At 47.2% G+C, this 23,870-nt stretch overlaps 1 protein-coding gene across 1 annotated transcript in view; it reads right to left on the reverse strand.

The window, feature by feature from the left end:
• The window catches only part of COL5A1 (collagen type V alpha 1 chain), a gene marked incomplete at its 5' end in the record, with an annotated part of 122,786 nt that overhangs the window by 33,578 nt on the left and 65,338 nt on the right, over positions 1 to 23,870 (reverse strand). Inside the window, 15 exons of the mRNA XM_082327859.1 lie at positions 361 to 414; positions 762 to 806; positions 5,358 to 5,411; positions 6,679 to 6,732; positions 7,361 to 7,468; positions 9,142 to 9,195; positions 10,336 to 10,380; positions 12,385 to 12,438; positions 14,008 to 14,052; positions 16,420 to 16,473; positions 17,646 to 17,690; positions 18,313 to 18,366; positions 19,001 to 19,045; positions 20,259 to 20,312; positions 23,175 to 23,219. Of these exons, the coding sequence (XP_082183985.1) occupies positions 361 to 414; positions 762 to 806; positions 5,358 to 5,411; positions 6,679 to 6,732; positions 7,361 to 7,468; positions 9,142 to 9,195; positions 10,336 to 10,380; positions 12,385 to 12,438; positions 14,008 to 14,052; positions 16,420 to 16,473; positions 17,646 to 17,690; positions 18,313 to 18,366; positions 19,001 to 19,045; positions 20,259 to 20,312; positions 23,175 to 23,219 (810 nt within the window). The remainder of the gene's footprint in view (positions 1 to 360; positions 415 to 761; positions 807 to 5,357; positions 5,412 to 6,678; positions 6,733 to 7,360; positions 7,469 to 9,141; positions 9,196 to 10,335; positions 10,381 to 12,384; positions 12,439 to 14,007; positions 14,053 to 16,419; positions 16,474 to 17,645; positions 17,691 to 18,312; positions 18,367 to 19,000; positions 19,046 to 20,258; positions 20,313 to 23,174; positions 23,220 to 23,870) is intronic.

Raw genomic sequence — 23,870 nt, forward strand, 5'->3', positions numbered from 1 at the left:
TGCCCCTTTGTCCATGGCACAGCCTAAGGCTTCTGAGGTGGTTCAAATGCTACTTAAACACCAAAAAATAGGGCTTAGTGGAAACGTCAGTGGATCGTGGGGTTGGGCTGGTCCCTGATGCGGGGATGCTCCTTCTCCTTCAGGCTGCAACGACTCTTAATCCATGCACGCACTTGATGTCCTACTGAAATGTGGGCCAACGCGTTTTTAGGATCTATGCATATACTTTACGAGTGGTTTATGAGCCATTTGGCCAGGCAATGAAGATCAGGAGAGAAGGGAAATGGAGGGCAATGAACCAGACCATCTCTTATACCAACACTTTTTAGGGAAATTCCAATAGGCTCCCCAAAACCTTACCTTTGGGCCAGGTTTCCCAGTGCTTCCCCTAGGGCCTCTTTCCCCACGTGGACCCTTAAAAAGACATAAAATATGACATTTTAGCCCTTCTTGCTACCCACAACACTGCATCGTGATCATGCAAAGCACCCAAGAGCCTGAGCTGCACCGAGTCAACCAGCCTTCCCACCAGCAGCAAGGGGATGACAGGAGCCTTCATCACTGTCACTGGAGTTCTGATCTTGTTATGACCTTAAACCACGTTCACTGGTGAGCCCCAGCCCCAAGTCACTGTGTCCCTTCTGCTTAGCTTCAACTGCTGAAGGCCAGATCCTACCCAGTGAGGACAGAAATCAGATCACGCTTTCTCCTGGTCTTAACAAGCTTTCAAAATGCACAAGAACGAAGAAATGGATCGTTACCGTTGGACCGCGCTGCCCCCTTGGACCTGGTTTGCCAGGTGTCCCCTGGAATGAAAAAGAAATGGAGTTAGCAGCCAGCATCTCAGGCTGAGCTCGCAGCAGATGAACCCGCAACAGAGCCCGTTACACACAAACTGCCCCCAAAACCTCTCTGGTTCTCATTTGCAATGAAAAGGACAACAGCAGCTTCAGTTTTGTCTGAGTCTTGTATTTATTTTAATTTATAATGCTTAGGCAGGTCTGGACAGTAATCCCAATGCCCAGATGACATCTACCATCTGAGAGAAGGAATCTCTTAAGAAGTATCTGAAGTCCTTTAAAACACCACAAAGACTTTCAAAGATGAGGCCACCCACTCGGACCATGCAGTCCCTTAAAAAGCCAGCCAACACACCAGAGCCAGCAAAAAAGCTCTTCAACTCTGCCACCCCAAAACCTACAATCCCTTTTCCCACTGATCTCTGCTGGTCCTGTCACCCAGCTCCTGTCGTGGGGAAGGGCTGGTCCTCGCCCCGGCCGGGAGCAGGGCGGGCTGGCTCACACCGATGCACACACGTGTTACAAGACCTGTACTGTTAAATATTTAAGGAATATCAGCAGCAGAGCAGGGTTCCTGCTCTGAGCAGTTATTTTACGCCAGACAAGCCAATTAAGCTGCCCCACATATTTACAAATCTTTCTTCATCTCTGTGAACTTTGTGCTAAACAAGTAATTTAAGACATTGTTTTGCAGCAGCGACAAAGCAGCAGGCTTATGAGATCTGACAGATGCACTCAGCTTCCTCTAATGGGGGACTGTGATTAATTCTGACAGAAAAAAGACAGAGACGGCTGGGTCCTAAATCTGGCATTACGTTAAGCTCCATTACCCCGCGCCTAAGAGAAAACTAACGGCCTAGAGCTTGCTCCCTGGAAACACTATTTTGGCTAGTGTCAAGTTACCAAAAATACCCATAGGTTTCACTTTCTTCCTTTGGACCTGCAGTCCACTATGCTTACCAATCACCTGTTAAAGGAAGGAAGAGAAAGATGTGCTTTCTACGCAAGGAACACAGAATGCTTAAAATATCACTTGCCATTTTCTGCCCCAAATCCATCATCTCACAATCTTGCCTTCTCGTATTTGGCACTCATTAACCAGGCAAACATAAAACAGGAGCTGGAAAACTTTACAATCAACTTTCTTCAAGCTACTAAAATTAGTCCTGCTGAATTCTCCTTGTTCTGCGGCTCCATTTAATAAACCCTGCTGGCATAACTTTTTTTAATTAATTACAAAAATAATTTTAAAGTACTCCCCCTGATTTTCCTTTAGCTACAGGAGGCTAAATTCAGAGCAGGTGGAGAGGAGCATGTGCCGCCTCCCTGCAGGTAGCCCCACACACTCCTCTCCTTCTTCAATTCTATTTTTAAGCAAAATTTTCCCCTGCTTATTGCTATCATTAATCATGCATACAGCACTGTGTACTGTTGCGAAGAATTTATATAGCACTGTAAATGTACACAGACCTATATTTTTCAAACAGGCATACCGAGGGAAAGGCATCTAAATTCAGATTATTTTCTAGGCACCCAAATAAATGGTCTGGATTTCAGTACCTCCATGCACCCCCCCAGGCTCTGTCAGACCGGGCGAGCAGGGAGATCTATTACCCTGTGCTAATGGCAGAGGCCTATTAGCTCTAAAAATAAGCCCACTTATTCACGTCTAACTATTGATTTTATGATCAGGTTTTGAAAACATTCAAGCAAGCTCACCCGAGCTCGCCTCCGTCTGCGGGCAGCTGGGCGAGAACGGGCGCCGCGATGAGCAGCCGCTCGCCAAAACTATCGTGATATTTAACAAGTCACACTTATACGAACATCAACATCCTTTTTTTTTTTTCCCTCCCATTTTTAACTTTGCCGGCCCTTTTGTGCAGCTGAACAGCCAGAAGTTGCGGTTTCAGGTTTGGGGAGCTTTAGCATTGCAGGCTCTGCCAGCACCAAAATTCAGCTGCCCGCGCTGGCAGGACCTGCTGGTACAGCTCTTCTGCCTCTGGCTTTCACCTTTTTTTTTTATTATTTAAGGACTTGCGAAGACTACTTCTGTTGCTGAAATAATGAACCAGAAAGCTTATTTTCATTCCTAGATGATGACGATCGTAAGAGAAACGTGTGATTCATATTATTTTGGACACATAAACAACTGCGTTGAATAGTGTAATAGTAATACCTTGTAAAAAGAAAAGACAAACAAATGATTTTTGGTTGTTTCAGCTGCAAATGGGGTTACTCCACAATGCACTGGAGAGGCAAATCTTAGAAACTCTCTTGACTATATGTGGACATGCTCATAAAATAGCAAATTTAGTGGTCTCAGGAGAAACAGAGTGGGATTTATCAAGTCTAGCTCAACAAGGCTTAAATTAAGTTGATGGTCACCATTTGGTTTGTGCAGTGTGATCCCAGCTCAGTCTATTGTTCTGTATATAATTGTTTTTCACTTATTTCAAATAGGATACTTGGGAGCAAAAAAAAAAAAAAAAGGATACCAAAACAATTACTGAAAATCAGTATTTCTGCTATTCTTAAGAAATTTTCAAGCTGGGCTCCTTTTACTAAAGGAGAGATTTGTCCACGAAAATCTTCTCTCTCTCTCTCCCTCGCATACAAATACACTGATAAAACAAGTGCAAGCTGCTGGATTGGGTGTAAAATGGCAGAAATGGTCCAATCGTACATTGGAGAGAAAAAAAATAAAATTACCATAAAATAAACCAACATTTCTATTTGACAGAGGTGTGCTCCCCTTTAGGGGTCTGGGTGCCAGTCCCTGTCCCTGCTCCCCATGCACAAAAGCCCCCTCATTTCTCCCCAAATTCCTGTCTCCTTCCTTTACACCAGAGGTTTTGGGGCTCCCGGCACGGCGGTGCCAGCCCCGCTGCAGCCTGACCTGGCCCAGGAGCGGGACAGTGGCCACCAGGCTCCTCTCAACTCATGAGCCAGGACAACAGGAGCTGCCCCATCTCCTTCCAGCCTGGGCTTGAAATGCAAAATATGCTTTTCAATTCCTAAACTGAAGATGTGTGTACCATGCCAGGGGGTGTAATTAAGTGTCCTCGCCGCCTCCCCCCAGGAGCACAAGGCTCATTTAGAATAAAAGTGAGTAAATGGCTGATTTTGCCTTTTCTTGTCTTGTCATCATTGCTTGGTGCTCAAGCTGGGCCCCTTCCCAGCCCGCCTGCGCCCTCCTCAATCCTTTTCAGGCTGGACATTGCCGAAATTCAACCAGCCTAACCCTCAGGGGTTTTTTCCAGTCTTATCATGACCAGCTCCTGGTACCTGCTCCGCTCCCTCCAAGGTTTCCCATCCCAGTGGTCTGGCTCTCCATCCCACCAGAATAAAATTAGCAGATGGAGCAAGAGGGATGAGGATGCTCAGGGATGCAAAGCAGCACATCTCCACCTCGCTGCCCTGTTTTACACCACTCAAAAATTCAGCCCAAAGATTTTATTGCTGTATATTCGATAAGACGGGTGGTAATTATAGGGCTACAGTGAATTCAAGGCTGTCGTGGCAGCTGCCTTATTCACAGCCTCCCTCCTCCTGCCCGGAGCGGAGGGAGGGGAGAGGATGCCGCATTTGTAGTTCAGAATAAAATGAAAATTACTCAGTAGAAAAAAAAAAAAAGGGGGGGGTGGATATAAACCAAATTTCAGTGGCATGATATTAATGCAGTGCAAAGTGATTTATATTTTCTGGGCTCCTATCAAACACGTCTGTTAGAAGTCATTTGTATTTAAATGAGAGTAAAAAGGAAACTAATTCTACTTGCTCTCCTCACTCCCTCCTTTTTTTCCCCTGTGACCGGAGCTGGTGCAGAAAATGACTTTATGTTTGTTCTCTGAATCCCCTAATTCAAACATGTCTCCCACAAAATAAAAAAGTCACCGGTGTATTTAGACAATCCCCACTCAGGAACAAAGTCTGCGGAGGTGGGGTGAGAGGTAGAGACACGTCTGGAGGATGGAGCCCCCGCGTTTTAAGGGTGTTTATGAATTTAGAATAGCTCCGCTTATTAAAAGGAGGAACTCGTAAGAGTGTTTTCAGCTATGCGTTTTGAATCTCAAGTTAGGCTAAAGATGGTTCTTGCTGCTTCTGAGCAGATTCACCCATCTCTAATAATTACTGTTAATTAAAAAGCTCTTCATGCCCTGAGCAAAGTCTGACAGCGCGGGAAGGATTCAGGTTCAGAGAAATCTCTTAAAATATCTTGAGGGAAAAATTTCCAGTGTTTAATTGGAAAGCTGCTGTCTGCAGAGCTGCCTGTGCTATTACTGGCATCCTCCTCTCCCCACAGCCGGCGTCGGGAGCCTCTGGCCCGCTCCAGGCTCTCACCGGTCCCGCGCTCCCTGCGCCGGGGGCCTCATCCTGGGATGCGAGCGGTGGGGTGACCCTTTTTGGGCAACCCCTTCGTGCAAAAGCAACCAGAGCACCAGCCCAGCAGCTGCCTGCAACGGAGCGTTCCCCAGCTCCTGCCCAAGGCCCTTTCTTTGGCAAGAAACAAAATCAGCAAAGCAGCTAGACAAAGCAGCTCGACAAAGCAGCTCTTACCCGTGTGCCCTTCTCCCCGTTGGCTCCTGGAAATCCTGGGAAGCCGATTGAGCCCTTGGGGAAAGAGCAAAGAGAGTGAGCGGTTCAAGACACTGAAAGGAGCAGCTCCGTCCATCCACGCCAGGCGCCCGCTGGCCTGGAATAACCCCCAGCCAGCACCTGCTGACATCTACCGCTCCTAATGCTTTTTTTTTAACCTTCCTTTAATAAAAACAAAACCAAAGACAGACCCGAAATGACCTCAGAAACTAAATTCATCCAAAAATAACGAGAGAAAAAAAAAGAAAGTCCACGCCTCATTAGGAGTCACTGCAAAGGCCCAAGCCCATGGTTCTACTGGGCGCCTGGGGAACAGGCAGGCTTTTGGTTTTTAGCTCCTAAGTCACTATGTTGCACATGAAAATTTAACTCCTGGCTTGTTCCTTTCTGATGTAAGTGCCTAGAGAATAGCTGCTGCTGCTTTTAAAATACGAATTTGTCGAAGAAATGCAAAAAAAAAAAACCCCTACCCCAGATACAAAATGCAAATTAAAAAATAAACCATCAACACCACAACCAGGAAACAATCTCTTGCAGATAATTACGTCTCCAGTGTTAAACAAGCTTTTTTTTTTTTTAAAGCAATGAACATGAATAATAAAATACAATTCTTAAAAAAAAGTTAACAAAAACATAAGTTCCCAAAGCCTCCAGGGCATGTAAAAACTGGGCTGCAGCCTTAGTCTATGTAGTGGAATTTGCAGTTTTAACTTAAAAAAAAAACCAAACAGTTGAAAATGGCCAAAATGAAGGTGGGCGTGTGGATAAGATCCAAAGGACGTTTGCAAATCTGTAAATAGCAGTTTTATTTTCATTTCAGGGAGACCGTGATTCATTAGCTATTCTCCTTAATTAATTAGTCAACCTTTGTGCAGAGCTTTGAAGATATAAAACATAATACAAGGAGAAGGACCGTTATGCCTATTACTAGCATGAGAGCTCACATGGAGCCTGTTTATATCCAGCACCAAAGCAGCCCTGCACGCCCTCGCACGCCGCAGCCCCGTCCCACTGCCTCTCTTCCCACCGCTTTCCAGGAGACTGAAGCAATGCAGAACCAGTCACTGATGTCCACCAGCTAAGGGCTGGGAGCTGTTGTAACCCATCTATAAATTTGTCCTGCATGGGTGGGAAGGAGCGACCATGCGGTGGGAAACGCTGCTGTTCCACCTCGTCCTGTTAGCAGGGGACTGAGCCCTCTGCATGGCACCACCATGGGAGCGCGGCCACGGGCTCCCCAGCACACCCCGCACCTCTCGAGGACTGGACCTGGCCAAGTTACCTTTGGGCCCTGCCTGCCCGGGTAGCCGGGCAGTCCTGGTACACCGAGTTTTCCCTGAAACACAAATAAAAGTGTGTTAGCATGGGCAAGAGACCTTGCGAGCAGCTTCAGATTTGCACCAGCAGAAAGGGGAGATGCCAAGTGCAGAGAAATCAAGAGCAAAGCAGATGTGACATGGGTGGAATAAAGCTGTCGGGGCACTGCCATCATCCTCGGCCCTCCCTGGGGGAAGCCCAGTGGGTTTGATGCAGAGTGAGCACTGTAAATGGGTTGGGGACCTAGTGGGGAATGGTTATTTTTTCCTATCTTTTTTTTTTTTTCTCCACTGGATGCACCTAGAAATTAGACTGGAGTCCATGATACTTTCAATTTCTCCATTTTTTTCCTCTGGTCTTTTTTTCAAGACATTGTACCCAAGCAGATAACCCCAAAGAGACCAATGTCTCGATGCACTCAAGTCACACCGCTGCAGTAAAACCAACTCCCGTAGGTCTCCTCTGGTCTTTGCGTTAACAACTCAGGCCAGCCTTCACACAAAGCTCCCGTAGCTCCTCTTCATCCCTCTGCCCTAAAACTGACCCCCCCCTACTCAGGCACTGCCTCGGCCACCCACCCGAGACACCCAAAGAAAAGTGGGTTTTCCTGCCAAACATCCCTGGGCGATTCCATCCTTGAGACTCACCTTCTCTCCAGCAGGACCAAGAGGACCGGGATCTCCATTGGGGCCAGAGCGACCTTTGGGACCTTCAGGACCATCCTCACCTCGGGGGCCAGGAGGTCCAATTTCCCCCTGTTAATCACAAGAGAAGCGTTGATGGGGCAGGCAGGTCCCAGACCCCGGGTTTGCTGACAGCAATACCCTCACGGCTGCAATCAGATACTCCACAGAGCTGCTAATGCAACTCTTGGAGAAAGCTGGTCTTCACCGAGAAGCTCAGACGAGACTGTCATTGAGTAAATTGCACGGCATTATTAGAGCACCAAGCTTTCATTCACACAGCCTGGCCGTTATCTCCCACAACAGCCGCCTTTTCCCGCAGCCCAATTATCCCATCTACACACAGCCTCTCCACCGAAACAGCCTTCATTAGCTCTGATTGCAAGGCAGCCTTTTACCCACTTCCCACTTCCCAAATGGCAGTTTGATGTGCAGGCAAGCCTGGGAAGTGTTTAATTGAGGGTTGAACCAGGCAACTGGAGAAGACAGACTGGGCTGGAGCTTTTGTGCCAAAAATCATCAGGAAATCTGAGAGCCGAGAGGACCGAGCTATTAACGTGAATTGTTGCGAGACTGCAGGCTCTGGCACACAAAACAACAGTTGTCATTTTGTCACGCAGGGTAACAGGAGATGCTTCCACGCTGCGAACACAGGCAGCCTTCTTCTCACGCACCAGAACCTGGCTGGACGCAGATTTATCCGCGAGGCTCTCGAGTGCATCTTGTGCTTTCATTGCTCATCATACAACGCAAAGAGCTCGCTGGTGGGAACTGGAGTCGCGAGCTTTGTTTGAAGGAGCTTATGTCTATCTGCATTGGTGAGGACAGGAGTCACCTCCCTGAGATACCACCTTTGGTCCTTCTTCCTTGGCAAGAAGTGGGGGCTGGGGAAGCACCCAATTGCTCTAACTGTTCAGTTACACAGTTAAACGCCAGGAGAAATGGAGGAGTTGATTTCTACTTTTACAAGCCTTCACACAAGGCATTCATTTTTCCTTTAAACACAGGGATGAATGACCGCAAAGCTCTCTTGATCCCTGGGAGGGCTTCAGAGCTCAGGGGGACATTAAGCCCCAGTGATGCATCACTCGGAGAGGGGATGCGGACAGCCCCCTGTCCCCAAGGGCTGGACGCGGAGGACGGACAGACGCACTGCAAAGCCACAGGCTGCAGCCGCTGCCTGCATCCGAGCGTGACCTAGGGTTTCGGGTGGTCTGTGTGTTTCCCTGAGTTTGAAAGCTTTTGTGACCAGGCACCGTGCCCCGCTGCTAAAGATGAGTCTAATATAACACTCCACCCCTGGCGGTTTCCGCAGCATTACTTTGGTTTCCATTAAAGCATGTTCCCGGTAACTTTAGACTTCACGTTGACGGTATGGAAGCACATCAGACTCAGCAAATAAAGATGCCTACCAGACCCTAGATGTAATAGTATGGGGGAAAAGAGATACTGGAAATAAATATATGACACAGCTGGATTACACGGTATTCCTAGCAGTCAAAGCAGCAAGACAGGGCCCTCTATTACCACTCAGTTTTATTTTACCTTCAAGGTGGGACTAGCAAATTTAGGGATTTACAACTGCTGTGCTTGAGGTGAACATCAAATTCCTGCATTCCTGCCTCGAGATCAGACATGCCAGAAGGACTCCGACGAGAGTCTCTCTCCCCGAGCCACGTTTGCATGACAACATACGGGCTTGAAAGGCAAAGCACTACAAGATCACATCAGTCGTAGGTTCTTACCCGGTCTCCTTTGATGCCCATATCACCTTTGAAGCCAGGGAAGCCATCTTCACCCTAAATAACAGAGAGGGGAAAAAAAAAAAACAAAACAGAGAAGGTGTATAGATGGAAGAGAAAAGGCTTCTCTAGCCTCACTGTATGGCCCCTACCTGGGAAGGACAAGGTTAGGTCCCCGACCGCCCATCACTCTGGCTTCTGTAAGTCTTTGGTGTGCAGGCATGGAAGCCCAGCCAGGCTGCGACCGCCAAGGTCCCTGAGGGATCACAGCAAGTATTCCCTACACCCCATCCTGGCTGCAAGTCAAGATCACAAATCTGGCTTGATGTGGGTAACAACACCTTGCCAGTACTGGGAACCAATTATTTCTGAAGCGCAACTGGTTTTATGTTCATGGAGGATGTTTTACACCATGTTTCGAGGCAACCTCTAGGACAGCGGCAGTATTTCTTTCAGCCAAGAAGGTTTAATTGCAAAGCTCAAATCAATAATGTATTTCATCCTACAGCAAATCTCTCATAGGCAATGAAGACACAGTTCCCAGAAAGACTTTTAAAGTTTGGAAGGTCCCTGCCAGGATTCGCTAGCTAAAACTGCCGGCTTTGCTGCTGAATTGCTAGGGACAGGAACAAAGGAACACGGATCTGTTTATGGGACCAGGCAAGATTTTTCTCCATCTCCTGCTCTTCCTCTGGGAGAAACCAACTGCACCTTTGAGACATGCAGAGATAGACTGTGTTGACTTTCTTATTGACGTGTATTTCACAAGCTGCTCTGATGACCGGGCTGGGCAGCATATCCCGTATGCCGCTATCCAGCTGTAACACACCACAAACCCTTCAGCTCCATTCAGTGACTCAAGCTGCAAATTTTGCCAGGAGGAGATCATCCCGATGCTGGACCCTGAGCTATCAGTAACGGCTGCCCCAGCAAACAGCTCAAAACCTGAGCACAGCACAGCAGCTCGATTACTACCAGGTCTGAGCCAAGATGTGGCAGAACGTCACGGCAGGTACCCAGCCCGCACCCGCTCCGAAAACAAAGAGGTTACCAGTCCTGTGGGTGCTCAGCCCCTGCTAGTCTAAGAAAAAACCCTTGTGCAGAAGAAAATGTCACCAGGAGCATCTTACAGGACCAGTCTGCAAAAACGCTCAGAGGCTGTATAAAAATCAATCCAAATGCGCAGTGTTAACTCACCTTTTCACCTTTGGTGCCTTTCAATCCACGAACACCATCTGCTCCCTTGCAGAAGATAAAACAAGATGTTACAAGGGTATAGGTAAGCTTAAGAGTAAAGAATCATTAATCACAGCGATTTTTGCTTCCTCTGATGTTGACAATGGTATCTCTGCAAACTGTGATGTTCCTAAACATATTGCTAATCAAATATCAGCCGCTGATGTCTGGCTTTTGGGTCACCAGTGAGTACCCGACAGTCACAAACCACTGCTGACTTGATTTGGCAGGTAGGGTTGGTGGTCTCTGCCCATTCCCTGCCCAGGAGTTATTCTTCCAGGGATAAAACACACTACGAAAAGTTTTTCTGTGTATGTTTTCCAAAAAAACATTTCCAGAAATGCCTTGCCAGCTGAGTTCACTTGAGTATTCACAGAAAAACCAGTGCTCAAGCTGTGCATGCATACTTGGGAGGTGAAGCCACTGTAAAATCTCTGAGTACGTAGCCAGAGATTTCCACGCCGCTCTGCAGCAGGTAGCAGCACCATGTCTAACTCCCCCAAAGGTTAAGCTTGGCTATGTTTTACCACCCCTGTGCATGCACTACTTTTTTTTTAAAGTACCTTTAGGCACCAAAAGGAGGGAAAAAAGTAACAGGACTGGTGTGGGCATTTGTGACACGGTGCAGAAGCCCTCCAAAGCTTCACCAAGGCACAGTATTCAGCCTGGAGGTGCTGAGTGGGGTCAGGATCTGCCCCCTGCTATGCCACCAGCCCAAACCTGTTGGACACCCACGCTTCCCATCTATCCTGCCTCTTGGGATAAAGCATCACCCGCAGGTATCTACACCAGCTGTACTGTGCAATGCAACTCTTACAATAAAAGGCAGAAGCTTTCTTTTTTGAGGAATAATAGTTTGCTTGGGGTATTTTAAATTTTTTCTTCCCTTCAGCATATCAAGAAAAAGTATAATTAGAAGTACATCAAAATTTGTGCAGCAGGACAGGGTTCTGGTAAGCGAGGCAAGATCTGAAAGTTATTTATAGCTGCAAACCCAGTGAGACGCATTTTTTTTTCCAAACTGGAGGCTTGTGCAGTTAATACAACACTGCTTGTAGGAAGCAAAACCTTGTCTGTACACACTATGGGTTTGGTGCATGACACACTTTCTCTAGATCATTCTAATGTGGAACAGTTCCACTTTAGCGGTAAACACAACAGCAAACCATTCCCTAATGGACCACTACATCTCAATCTGCAACCTTGCAAGAAATGAGATGAAAGCTTGCTTTGGCTGAATATGTCCTGCTTAAATTTTGAAGGCAGAACAGCAAATGGGTTTCTGCTATTGAAAAAAATATACAAGGGGGTTTAAGAGGGCTTGACATCACCTATAGGCTGTCCCCAAGCTGTGTTTGTATCTGCTAGCACAGATCCCTGCAGATTCATCGGACCTTTGGGATGCAGGATGCATCTGCACCTGAACTAATACATCTTGATGGGCATAATAGCCAGAGCTGAATGGGGAAAAAAAATACCCACCGCCTTCTTATCAGCATGCAAGCACTGCAGGCAGCAGGAGCGAGGGAAGAGCTGGAATTCAGTCTAGTTTTTGAAAAAGCACATTGCTGAGACGCACAAGCTTTGTCTAACAAGGTTTTGGATCAGGAGTATGAAAAGCTTGCTTTGTTGTAGTAATAGGCTATTTTGTTTTATTAACAAGCCTTGTTAAAGTTTTCACATTCTGGCTGAGATTTATTTTGGTTGTAAACTGGAAACAATTGGAATGGGACTGAGCCATGCTCACGAAGAATTACAAGAGAAATCTCTCCAAAGCGCTGAACGATGCTAAGAGGGGTTACTGGAAAGCAGGGGACTTGTAATCCTCACGCCTGAGAGAAGACGCTGGACCAAGGCTCGCTCGAGCGGTAAATACAGTTCGTCACTGAGGTGGCCCCAAGTGCCCTGGTAGGGCATCCGTGCCCACTGGCAGTGTCCACCTCCAGCACAAGCTGCAGAACAGGAGTTGAACAAGCAATGCCACGGACACTGTTTCTGCATCCTCCTTACCTTGACTCCGCGTGGTCCCGGATAACCGATGGGGCCCTGAGGACCTGGTGGACCCTGAGGTGAAAAAAGGCCAACAAGAAAAACACATCAAAAATCAACACAAAGGCGCAGCGATAAGGAGGAGCGTGTGGAAAACAAATATCCCAGCCATCTGGCTGCTTCAGATCAGGTGGAAGTGGCAGCAGCCACCTGAAAATAGCTCAAAATAGCAGAGCACACTACAGGAACATCACCTCGAGCAGGTGCACTGCGCTGAGCCAACGGCAAAGATCTGTATGATAGGAAAGGAGGATTAGAAGAGTCAGGATAGCGACAACTTATTAGAAAGGGGATTTATACACAAGGTTGACGATTTGTGTGTTGGATTAAAGAAAACAAGTTCTCTGAGAAAGGAAGAACATGTTCTGCTGTCTCCCCCCTTCCAAACCATCCTGGTTTTGCAGTAACGCAGCAGAGCTTGTGATGATGATGATCACAGAGAGGAGTTATTGCTTGAGGCACAAGCCTCAGGGTGATGGCCTTCGGCCTCAGCTGTGTGGGAGTGGAGATGCTCACAAAGCTCCTTTCTGGCACTGAAAGCTGCAAATCCCCAGGGACACCACAAGCTGTGCTAGACACGGTGCCTGATATGCGCCCTCCAAAAACTCTCCTTCCCACCCTTGCTGCCTGCAAATAAATCACGTTCTTTATCAAACGCAGTTGGTTTTCATTTTACTCAATTCCCTAACTAAACAAACACCCTTCCGCTTCTCCCAGCCTGAGACGGACCAGTTTTTCCAGCCTGGCAGCCAGATGGAGCCGATGGGTCCACCAGCCTCCCAGACCTTGCAAGAGTGTTGGCTGGAGGAGAACTGCAGCACCAGCGCCGCTCCGAGATCACCTCCCTGACATTTGCTAAACGTCTCCCAGCATGGGGAGCGCCTGCACGACCACTTATTGGCTTCTCACTTTCTGCAGAGGCCAACGTTTGAATTTTCAGCCTCGCGTGACACCAGCCGGACAAACGGCTGCGGCCGTGGGTTGTGCTCCGTGCAGCACACAAGGCAAGGCTCAAGCGGACGTCCATCAAACCAGACGGTGCTCTAATCAAAGACTTTTGACAAATGTAATGTTTTTCAACTGAATGGGACGCAGCGGGAATGCAGATGGTAAATCTCCTGGACAGGCGGACAACTGCATAATTCAAGGACTCCAGCCTCCTGCAATGTTCTTAAATATATTGTTAAAGAGGGACTTTGAGGGGGAGAGGAAGAAAGAGGAAGACTAGGAATATAGAAAGTTATTTTCTGCATTCCCTGTGCCACGAAGGATATTTATTTGTGTCCAATTAAGAGAAGGCTTCCCTTCACAGTTTTGGTTTTCATGTCTGCCGGGCTACAGAGTGCTGCTCACCAGGAAAGCTGGAAGGAGTTAAGAAAAGACCAGCCCAAGCACCAGAAGAGGCTCCCAAACAGATGAAAGCTGGACTCAGCTTTCAAATTTCAACAGGGTTTGCTTCTTGCCACCTCCACTGACCCACAGCCCCTGGCTGCCCAGCCATCCCTGGAGCCCCACGGAGATCTGTCTCCATCCAGCTACCGCGACCTTCCCCTCAGTGGTGACGAGGGTCTTGCTGACACCTACCTGACTCCCCTTCTCTCCAGGAGGACCTTCCTTGCCAGGATGACCCTATTCATAAAAGAGACAAAGAGAAGAGGGAAATAGGTTTAGTGCACATCGAACGCTTCAGAAGCCAACAAGCTTGCTCAAGCAGCTCTGATTTATTTTTCAGAGAACAGTTGCTCTCCAGGAAGCTCTTGTTGATACAAGCAGCCCCCCTGAAGCCTACTTGCAAGACCAAGCTTTCCCCAAAAGGAAGAGAGCAGCATTTGGGTCCTTGGTGGTATTCTACCTGGTTACTTATACTTTTACCCTTCGCCATCTTTCAATAGAGAAGCACAACCATTTTACAATATTCTTCACATATTAAAACACCTCAGCGAGTTCAGCAGCAAGCAGCATATAAATTTTGCAGATAGGAAAACAGATAAAATTAACTCTGTGCATTAGCAAACTTGTGAAGGTCACAAGATGCCCAGACTGGCCAGAGCCTCTCATTAATTTCCTAATTCCTAGAGTCCATTACAAGATCTCATGACAAATGCTCAGCTAACCTGCAATCCCACTAGACAGCGGCTGGCTGGATGCTGGCCAGGCATTCCTCATGGGATTTGATGCTGAATAACTCAACATCCAAGAGTTTCCAACACATTCTCATTCATAGGCTTTAGAAGCCTTTTGCTGGGGTTGCAGTCAGTAGAAAACAAAAGTGTGAATTGCCTCAGATATAGCTTGGAGGATTGGTGAGAAATGGGGGAAATCCACAAAAGTAGTTTTCAGCGTTGATTTCCCCACTGTTGGAACCAAAATGGAGCTGGGATGGAAGACGACTCTTTGGTTGGCAATGTCTGTACATAAGCAATAAGCCCCCAAGAAGGGCACTCGCTGCACGCACAGGGACCTTTTATTTTATAAAAATGATGAAAGCACATCCAGCTGCTCTAAAGCCACTAAAACCTTCTGCACTCAATGGTTTCTTTACTTACAAACTCTTCTCTAAATACACAAATTACTTTCTACCGATATAACAAGGGAAATCATAAGAGTATTTTCAGAATGGGAATGTCAGCCAAGCCAGATTTCATAAAACAAGCTAGTTTAATAAAGAAACAAAATGACAGCTGTCATTTTTACATCAACAAAATGTAGAAGAAAATGCAATCTGAATTTGTTCTGTGAGTTTAAATGGCACCGAGAGCATCAGTGCGCAAAGGTGGTCATATAGCTGTGCCTGCCTTCAGCTCCTGACGTCCCTCTGCACCCCAGGGGAGGCAAAATGGAAGTCAAGCAAGATTTCAAAAGCCTTTGTCCACTCTGCACTAAATCATCACCATTTTTAAAATGCCCGTCTCCATTACTGCTACTAAGATCAAAAATTGATGAGTAACTTGGTTGGCTTTCGCAGTGAGATGCTTCAGGCCCTCAGGGATTTTCAGATATCTTCCAAGACCAATTTCTATAAAGAGAACATCGGCCGGTTTTTGCCCTTGGAAAGAGCAACCCGTATGCTTACAAACCTACAAACTGTCTGCAAACTACAGGGCTACCTGTGGCAAAGGACCTGTGTCCACGCACACCCACACGTGCTCAGCTTGCCGGTCTTAGCAGCCTTCAGTCTGCATAAAAATAGACCTGGCGTCTTCTCCAGCTGAACTTCCCTGGAGGCGGCTGTAGGAATTTCACATCAAAAGCTACAGCCTTAGAGATGTTCTGGGCTTTGCTTTAGCTGTTCTGTTGACTCAGCTAACAATTGTATGAATGTTCGAAATGCCCTCCGTAGGAATGATAATCTCAGGGTAGGAAATGTAATTTGGTTTTTTTTTTTGCCACGCTCTGCATTTACATTAGTGCAATGTAACTATTTTACATTTGTCACTCTTAAAACCAGGTGCTTCTGAGGTGTGTAAAAACGAGTTCAGGTTTAAAGGCCAGAGATTTTTAAGACCAATTTCTAGAGCAAGAAGCAAATGATGTTTAAAGTAGGATTAGGAGGAAGCTGCAAGAATACAACACTGACACGCAATTTCAACCTGTTCTTATCACCGTTCCGCAGCAGTGCCCAGCGGCCCCGAGCGAGATGAGGACCACCCCGTGCTAGTGCTGCGGTACGCATAACCACACACACAGGAGACCGTCCCTACCTTGGCGAGCTGCCAACCTACGTAAAACAGAGAGGAGAAACAGAAGGAGGGGAAAAAAGCCCAAGGAGATGGTGAGAAGCACCTAGTGCTGCACTGCGAGGGCGACCAAAGCTTGGAGCAGGGATAAGGCTTCTCAAACTCAAACCCTTCAATCCAGCCGAAACGTGGGCAGGGTGAGCCTGACCTTGCAGGCTCACACGCTTCCCGAGCCCATGGTGCACCCCGGGGTGGATGGGTGCAGGATCAGGCCCCGCAGCCCTGGCGCCAAGCAGACACCCAGGAGAGGACGACTTACCGGAGGACCATCTGCACCAGGCATGCCAGGAAGACCGGGTTTGCCCAGCGGCCCCTAAAAACAAACAAAAAAACAACCGCTGCAATGCTCAGTCTCCAGAGCGTCAGAGGACGGGGCTTTTCACATTTCTTGCTTTTCCTAGCTGTGAAAGGCCACAGACAGGTGAGCCTGTTGGAAAAGCTGTCGTGACTTGCAGGAGTCTGCTTATTTCTGTGGGCAGAGTTGTTCCAGCATCCTGGGATGCTGCAGCATTAGTGCCAGCAGCTCACACAAACACGATATAGATGAGAGCTCAACGGGAGATGCTGGGGCACGAGGCATCAAGCTGCTGTCCTGCCAAAAGAGCGCGATGCTGCACGTGTGTATAAGCACAAATTTGAGGATATCAAACTATGGGGCTCACTGGACCGAGAAATGCCCATTCGTTGGTGACAAATGGCAAGGTGATTAACTGGCAAAGGAAGAACAGAGCTACCCAATTGACTGTGCTTGCTCCTTTAACACCGTTCAATGATTACCTTTTTAATTAAGCAACCCCCTGATTTCTGCCACTGCTGTTGTGAGTGTGTGACTCAGCACTGAAATCCGAGAGCCCTTTATCTGGCAGAACTGCTAATGTGCTCCTTCTCAGGAAAATTATCAATAATTTGAGTCCGCCCCAGGCTGCCAACGCAAGCAGGGGATTCTCCTGTGTCCCTACTCAACGGGAGCCGAGCAAACACCAGGAGAATTGATGCTCTATAGACAAAACTGTTCCCCTTGTTTAAATCCTGACGGTCCCAGGGCTGCCTGGAAGGAACCGCGGCCAGCACCTACCCCACGTTAACGGCAGTGGAAAATCAGGGAGAGCCGGCGCAGGCAGGGAGCAGGCAGAGGGAGGGGATCTCAGCCGAGCGAGCCAAATCCACAGGCTCTTCCCAATTACCATCCTGCCCAGACTTCCAGGCATTTAGCCCACAGAAAAAGACAATTTTCAGTCCTCTCCTCGTGTCTTACCACAGGCTGCCTTCAAAATGTTTCTCTTAAGATAGGAAATGAACGCAAATATTATGAATTAGAGGTAAACCGTGCTTTCTTGTCTCTTCTGTTTGGAATGAGACACATTAGACTTTCATAGACACGGCTGCAAACAGATGTTGCATATGGGGCAAAGGAGCAGCTGAAGTAGCAAATGCATATTAATGGCAACAGTTGTCTGAAGTCAGAGCTGCAGTATTTAAACGTACTTTCTCTCCTGGGGGACCGATCGCGCCTTGTGGACCTGGAAGACCCTGTGAAAAGAAAAAAAAAATAGGGTCATTAAGGAATAAGTTATTCTTTCCAAATGCATTTTGGCAGTGCCTCAGCTGAGGATCATTCTGGTGCCTGTGACGGCTGGGGATTTCCCCAGTTCCATTCATTCTCAAAATGTCTTGTGAGAGGCGATAAAATTTCACTTTTGCACAGCATGCCTCCTCGGGAGAGCTGCACCACTCTGCTGTGTGCAGCCAGACTCATCCCCAGGATGGAAACGGAGATGCTCCGAGGGGCAAGACTTACTGAGAGCCGTGGAGGAGGCTGACAGCAAGGCTTGGACATCCGTATTACCCATCTGGCTCCGGAGCAACTGGACCGTGGGATGCTAAAAATCAGACATGAGCCACAAGATGTGGCTCGGCCAAAGAGACTGCTTGGACCTGGGTTTGGCTTTGCATCGTGGCAGCAAAAGCCAGGTGAGAACCAGGGGAATCTGAAACTGGGGGCATTTTCAGGAAGATTTTGGGCCAGGACTTATCGTCAAGCCAATTCCCAGCAAATCCCCTTATTGTTGGTCCCATCTCTGGTGGGGGAGCAAAGCTTGTTTGAAATTATCATTCCTTTTTCCTACCCATGGAAAAGGCATTTTCCTCTTACCTGAGCACCTGGGTTACCCTGCTGTCCTGGGGGACCCGGCTCACCTTGAGGACCCTGCGAGGAGACAAGGGCAGAGCTGAAGGCAGGAGAGGCGAGAGCGGAGCCGGTGCTTCCTTGGGCACCGCAGCTCCTGCCCCGGCACAGCCCCGCACCCTCTCGCAGCATCTCGACACCCTCTCTAACCCACCGCCGGTAACCGAGAGCTCCTGGGAAAGGGAAACAGCTTCCCTCCGCAGCGGGACAGGGAGGGGTGAAGTTATTTCAGGGCACACTCACTTCTCTGCATGGACATGCGGCCCAAATGAGCTGAGCGGGGCTTTAACACAACCCGGCTTTGCATTGGCTCTTCTGCAGGGAGTCCATTTCATCCGATTAGTACAAAGTATGAGGCACAAAGATTTTTTTTCCCCTCAGTTAAATTACCATATTTTGATATTCATTAGAACAACATACATCTCGATGAAAATGTTTGATCTTTCATAGGGAAATAATGTGTAATTCCATCAGAAATTATAATAAATTAACAGCCATTTGCTGTAGGAAGATACCCTCTGTGGTTTTCACAGGCTCTGATAGGAATCTAGACCAGGCTAAAAAGCAATTAGCAGATCTAATTTAATAGAGTACATTTTACGTTTCTCTCTATATAATATCTGAACCGCCTGTGAAATTTGCAGTAAAAACTTACCACATTCCCCTTGGGACCTGTTTGTCCATCCATACCAGCCACACCCTGAGAAAGGATTTAAAAAACAGCACTAAGAAAATACCTTGTTATTTTGCACCACAAAAGCAGAGAAACTGCCACAAAAATAACAAAAACATCGGGAGGCCCTTTAGACCGCATGGAAAGGGAACAATTTTCTAAAGGTGTTTGGTAGAGCGGTCAATTCCATGAATCCAGTTTACACTTTAAAAAGTCGTTTCAGTGTTTTCCCCACTGGTTTAACCTGCCTGCAAGGCAGAATCAGCGTTAGGTTGAGCAAATCCTGGCTACGTACCACCGCCGATCGCCTCTGACGGCGAGCAGCCATGGAGTAGCGAATGAAAATGAACAAGCGGACAAAAAACCTCGCTCGGGATGCGAATGCATCCTTCAACATGGCAGCGGGCAAAGGCAACGGGGCCGCGCTGCCTCCTGCCAAAACAAAAGGCAACTGGGATCAAACGCTCCCTGAGCGTCTTCATTAAGGGGGTAACATGGTACATGGTCAACTGGAGATGTCCTGGTCGGGGTTCCCCCGCCACCGTTTTGCTCTGGTGGGGCAACTTATCTGGGTGTAATGGCACGCTCGTGCAATACGAGACAGCTTTGGAGCAGATCCTGAACCCTCATTAAATTTCAGCAGGACTAGGAGCTCAGAGTGAAGATGTCTTCGTGTCCCAGGAGGGGCTAAGGGTTTCACAACGCTCACCATTAAATGCTGACCCCTTTAGCTCTAGCAGCAGCCTGGGTTTTGGTTTTTAAGTTCTGGGACTTCAGCGAGCTGCAGTGATTTACAGAGAGAGCCCCTGCATCAGCACTTCCAGCAGCACACGACAGATAAGGTGACTGTCTCCCGAATAAAAAACAGCACATTCTTTCCTTGGCTTTCACCCGAAATATGAACAAACTGCTTTAAAGTCTCACCAGCCCTCAGGCAAAAGTTAATAGCAAAGCCACTGTGTTAATAACTCTCATTCTTCCCTTTCAGCCTGAGCGAGGCATTAATATTTACTCAGGTGGGCCAAATCTTGAGCCGCCGTAAATGGACGTGACACCACTGAAAATGGGGGAGAATATGGACTTTGAGCCATAATTTTTTTTTTTTAATACCACTTCTTTTCATTGCACAGATGTATAAAATTATACAGCTGTATTATCTGCTTGAATGACTAATGGGGACAGGGTATTTTGCCCGGAAAGCTCGGCTGACTGCCTGAGGGCAGCAGCCCCGGGAACTCACCGGTGGCCCCGGGGGTCCCGGCGGCCCCTTCGGTCCCAGCAGTCCTCGGGGTCCCTGTTGGGGGAAACAAACGGGGTTAGTGTTTCCAGCCCCCCCCCGCGCTGCCACGAGCATGGATCGGGATGAGCTCGTGCACAGCTGAGCATCGCTCTGCCCAGGGATGTGTCGGGGCTGGCGCGGCAATGACCTTGCTGGTTTTGCAGTAACAGCAGCTTTCTTGGTTTACAAACCAGTAAGAGCAATCCTGTGTGCACACATCCTTGAGTTCAAAAGATAAATAATATAGGCACAGGCATTTATTCTTTGGATTGGAAGAAGGCCCACTTAAACCAACTTTTTTTTATTAATTTAATCATATTCCTGGATTACCCTGTAATGCACACAGTGATGCAAAACACTTTGCAGCCAAGTCATTCTAGCTGGGGAAGTATTATGAAGAATGACCTGATGCTGCTAACAGATCATTAGGGTTAGCATTTCAGAATTGCTCCAGATTTAATTTTTATCATTGACAATCTATACAACTCGGCAAGGCTGGAAAACGTTTTCAGCCTGCAGCGTAAATGTATATTTTCAAAGACTTTTGGTTCTTAAACCTTAACCAGTCAGGATTCCTGGTATCATGGTGTTTTCTTTCCCTTTCTAGCTTTCTCACCAGATTTAACCTTGCATCATCTTCAGGGAAACTGCTAGGACTGGAGCACCACGTTGATAGGCAGAGCCATGCCAGGAGCTGTATTCATTCAACAGGAAGCTTTGCAAATCACACCCTGGCACCTCCTCTACCTTGAGCCTTCAAGGTGGGTTTGTAGTGAAAGGAAAGGGATGGGGTTTTGTGGGCGTTCAGCTGCAGATCCGAAAGCTCACCCGTTAAACACAGGCCCTTTCTTAAATTAGGGACCACAGGGGACTCTGGGTATTTACAAGGATGGGGCTCGTTCACTCACAGAGGAAAATCGTTCTTGATCGGCAGGCAGTTTTATCTGTCTGCCCAAATATTATATGTCCCCTTTTATGATGCAGAGAGGACAGAGGAATTAAAATGAAATGTTACAGGATAAAATAGGAGACGTTAAGAAAGTGTCTGATCTCGGAGGCTACGGGGATTTTGATCCTGCAAAAAATGCAGTTTGCAGCACAAACTGGATGCATCGACCGGGCAGTCTGTCCCAGCCGCCGGAGACCTTCACGGGCTAAAGCTTTGCACGCTGAGCCCCAGCAGAGCAGAAACTCTGCTTGTATCAACTGGCGATGGGAACTGGAAGGAAATGGAGCAGGATGAAGAAGAAGAAATTTTGGAATCCCCACCACTAGTTTCAATTACCATTACATTTGGTAAGACTCTCTTTTGGCTCAGGGCAGAGAAAGAGGCAAACATGCAGATTTAGGGTGCATATATTTATGACAAAAAGTTTCCTGTAATGCAATTTAAACATTTACTCTGTCCATGGCAGGTATATTTATTTGTGTTGCTGAAATAAAAATAAACATCCCTGCATGCGTTATCATCGTTTACATTCCTCTTTTGTTACAGTGTTACCTGAGCACATAAACACTTTTAAGAAGTTAATAACCTATAAGTTATTGCTTAGACATGGGCTAAGGAGATAGCTGAGTTGATTAATCTTCCCCAGAAGTTAATCAGACATCTCATCTATAATTTACTTCCAGTGGGTCTGTAAATGCCAACCCTTCCCTTTCTCACATGAAGGGTGTCCAACAGGTCCCATCAATTACTCTCAGGCCACCACACTGGGCCTTAGAACAACAAAATAAGACATTTTGAAAGCAAAGCTGACTGCAAATGACAGATAGTTAATGTTCTTTTCATAACAAAGGAAATGCATTGGGGATGAAATAAGCAGCCAGCAACTGTACGGCGCACAAAAATCTACAGCCAGAAACAGAGTTCACCATTGCCAGTGAAGTAAAAAATACTCAGTACTGGGGGGAAAAAATGCTGTCAGAATCTCAAACTGACAACCCAACCGCTTCTTTTCAGTGGGATACTCCCCGAAAGCATTTCTTTAGGTTAGTCAAGAGATTTTTGTCCAACAATGCTAGCATCTCCTTTTAACCTTATTGATACTAGGAACTCCCTCCTTCGCTAGCCCTGGTTGAGCTGCTCCGGTGTTAGCAGCCTGTGGAGGCCCAAACTGACAAACCCTGCAGATTTATTAAGTTTTGCGCACTGTGAAAAGAATATTGACCCCGCTGAAGACAGGGCTAAAAGTCCCCTTGAGCTCAACCCTGCCAGGATTTCATCCTGAGATTGAAAAGGGATCTCTCGCACTGCACAAAGCCAAGCGTGCAGGCAAGGGAGCTGCACAGCTAATTGCTGCCATTACCGCACAACAGCAGACAAAACCATTCCTCGCTGGAGTTTGCTATGAACACTCACAAAAACTGTATTTCACATATGTTTACCATGCATAATTTCTACCCCAGCCTACTTACCTGAATCCTAAATACCACATCAGGTAGGACACATGCGAGAAAGGTATGAGACCAATCTAAGCTACGCTTTACATTTACAATTACATTTTTTTCAAAGACTAGCCAGTGAGCAAAGAAAGTCAGCGAGAAATTTGCTCATTTAAAAATTAAAAAAAGGCAAACAAAAAACGAAACACAAAAAAACCTGTCAAACAAAAAAAAAAACCACAGACAGCATCTTCTCATTTTGGTAGCCATCTTAGTAAAAAAAAGGAAAATAGAGTTGTTACAGCAAAGATAACTCTCTAAACCATTCACATGGCTCTTCAAGCAAGGGAAGCTCAGTCCCTGGAGGACCTCAGGGGTCTTGCTTAGCACCAGAAGAGCTGCCCCACCGGACCTCTAAAAACACCGTTATCATATCAAGACCTAGACCAAAGCAGTGCTGCTGTACAGCAAGCCAAAGGAGGAGATACTCACGGGTTCTCCAGGCAGACCTCTGGGTCCAACTTCTCCATCGTCTCCCTGCTCAGCAGCAAAGCCACAGAGAGAAGCAGCAAAAGAGACAGAACAAACCAGTTATATTTCAGTCACATCACAGGTGTTTCATTCTTGTTAAATAATAATCACACAGAAAACCAGCTTCCCTGGAGTAATAAAAGGGTAGCCATGCATAAGGAAGACCTCGTAAGCCTGAAGACTAATACTGCGTGTGCAGAATTTACTGAGGTTTAACCCCAGCTGGCAACGAAGCACCACAGAGCCGCTCGCTCACTTCCCCCCAGCAGGATGGGGAAAGAGAATTGGTAGGGTAAAAGTGAGAAAACTCATGGGTTGAGATAAGAACAGTTTAATAATTGAAATATTATAATAATAATGATGATGTAATGAAAAGGAAAATAACAAAGAGAGAGAAATAAACCCTGAGAAAGACAAATGATGCAAATGAAAACAATTGCTCACCACCAACCGACCGATGCCCAGCCAGTCCCCGAGCAGCGGCCCCCCGGCCAACCTTCCCCCCAGTTTTATTGCTGAGCATGATGCCATACGGTGTGGGATGTCCCTTTGGGCAGCTGGGGTCACCCGTCCCAGCCGTGTCCCCTCCCAGCTCCGTGTGCCCCCCAGCCCGCTCGCTGCTGGGGGGTGAGAGGCAGAAAAGGCCTGGACTCAGTG

The sequence above is a fragment of the Platalea leucorodia genome (genome assembly GCF_965183815.1).
Source record: "Platalea leucorodia genome assembly, chromosome: 15".
NCBI classification, from domain to species: Eukaryota; Metazoa; Chordata; class Aves; order Pelecaniformes; family Threskiornithidae; genus Platalea; species Platalea leucorodia.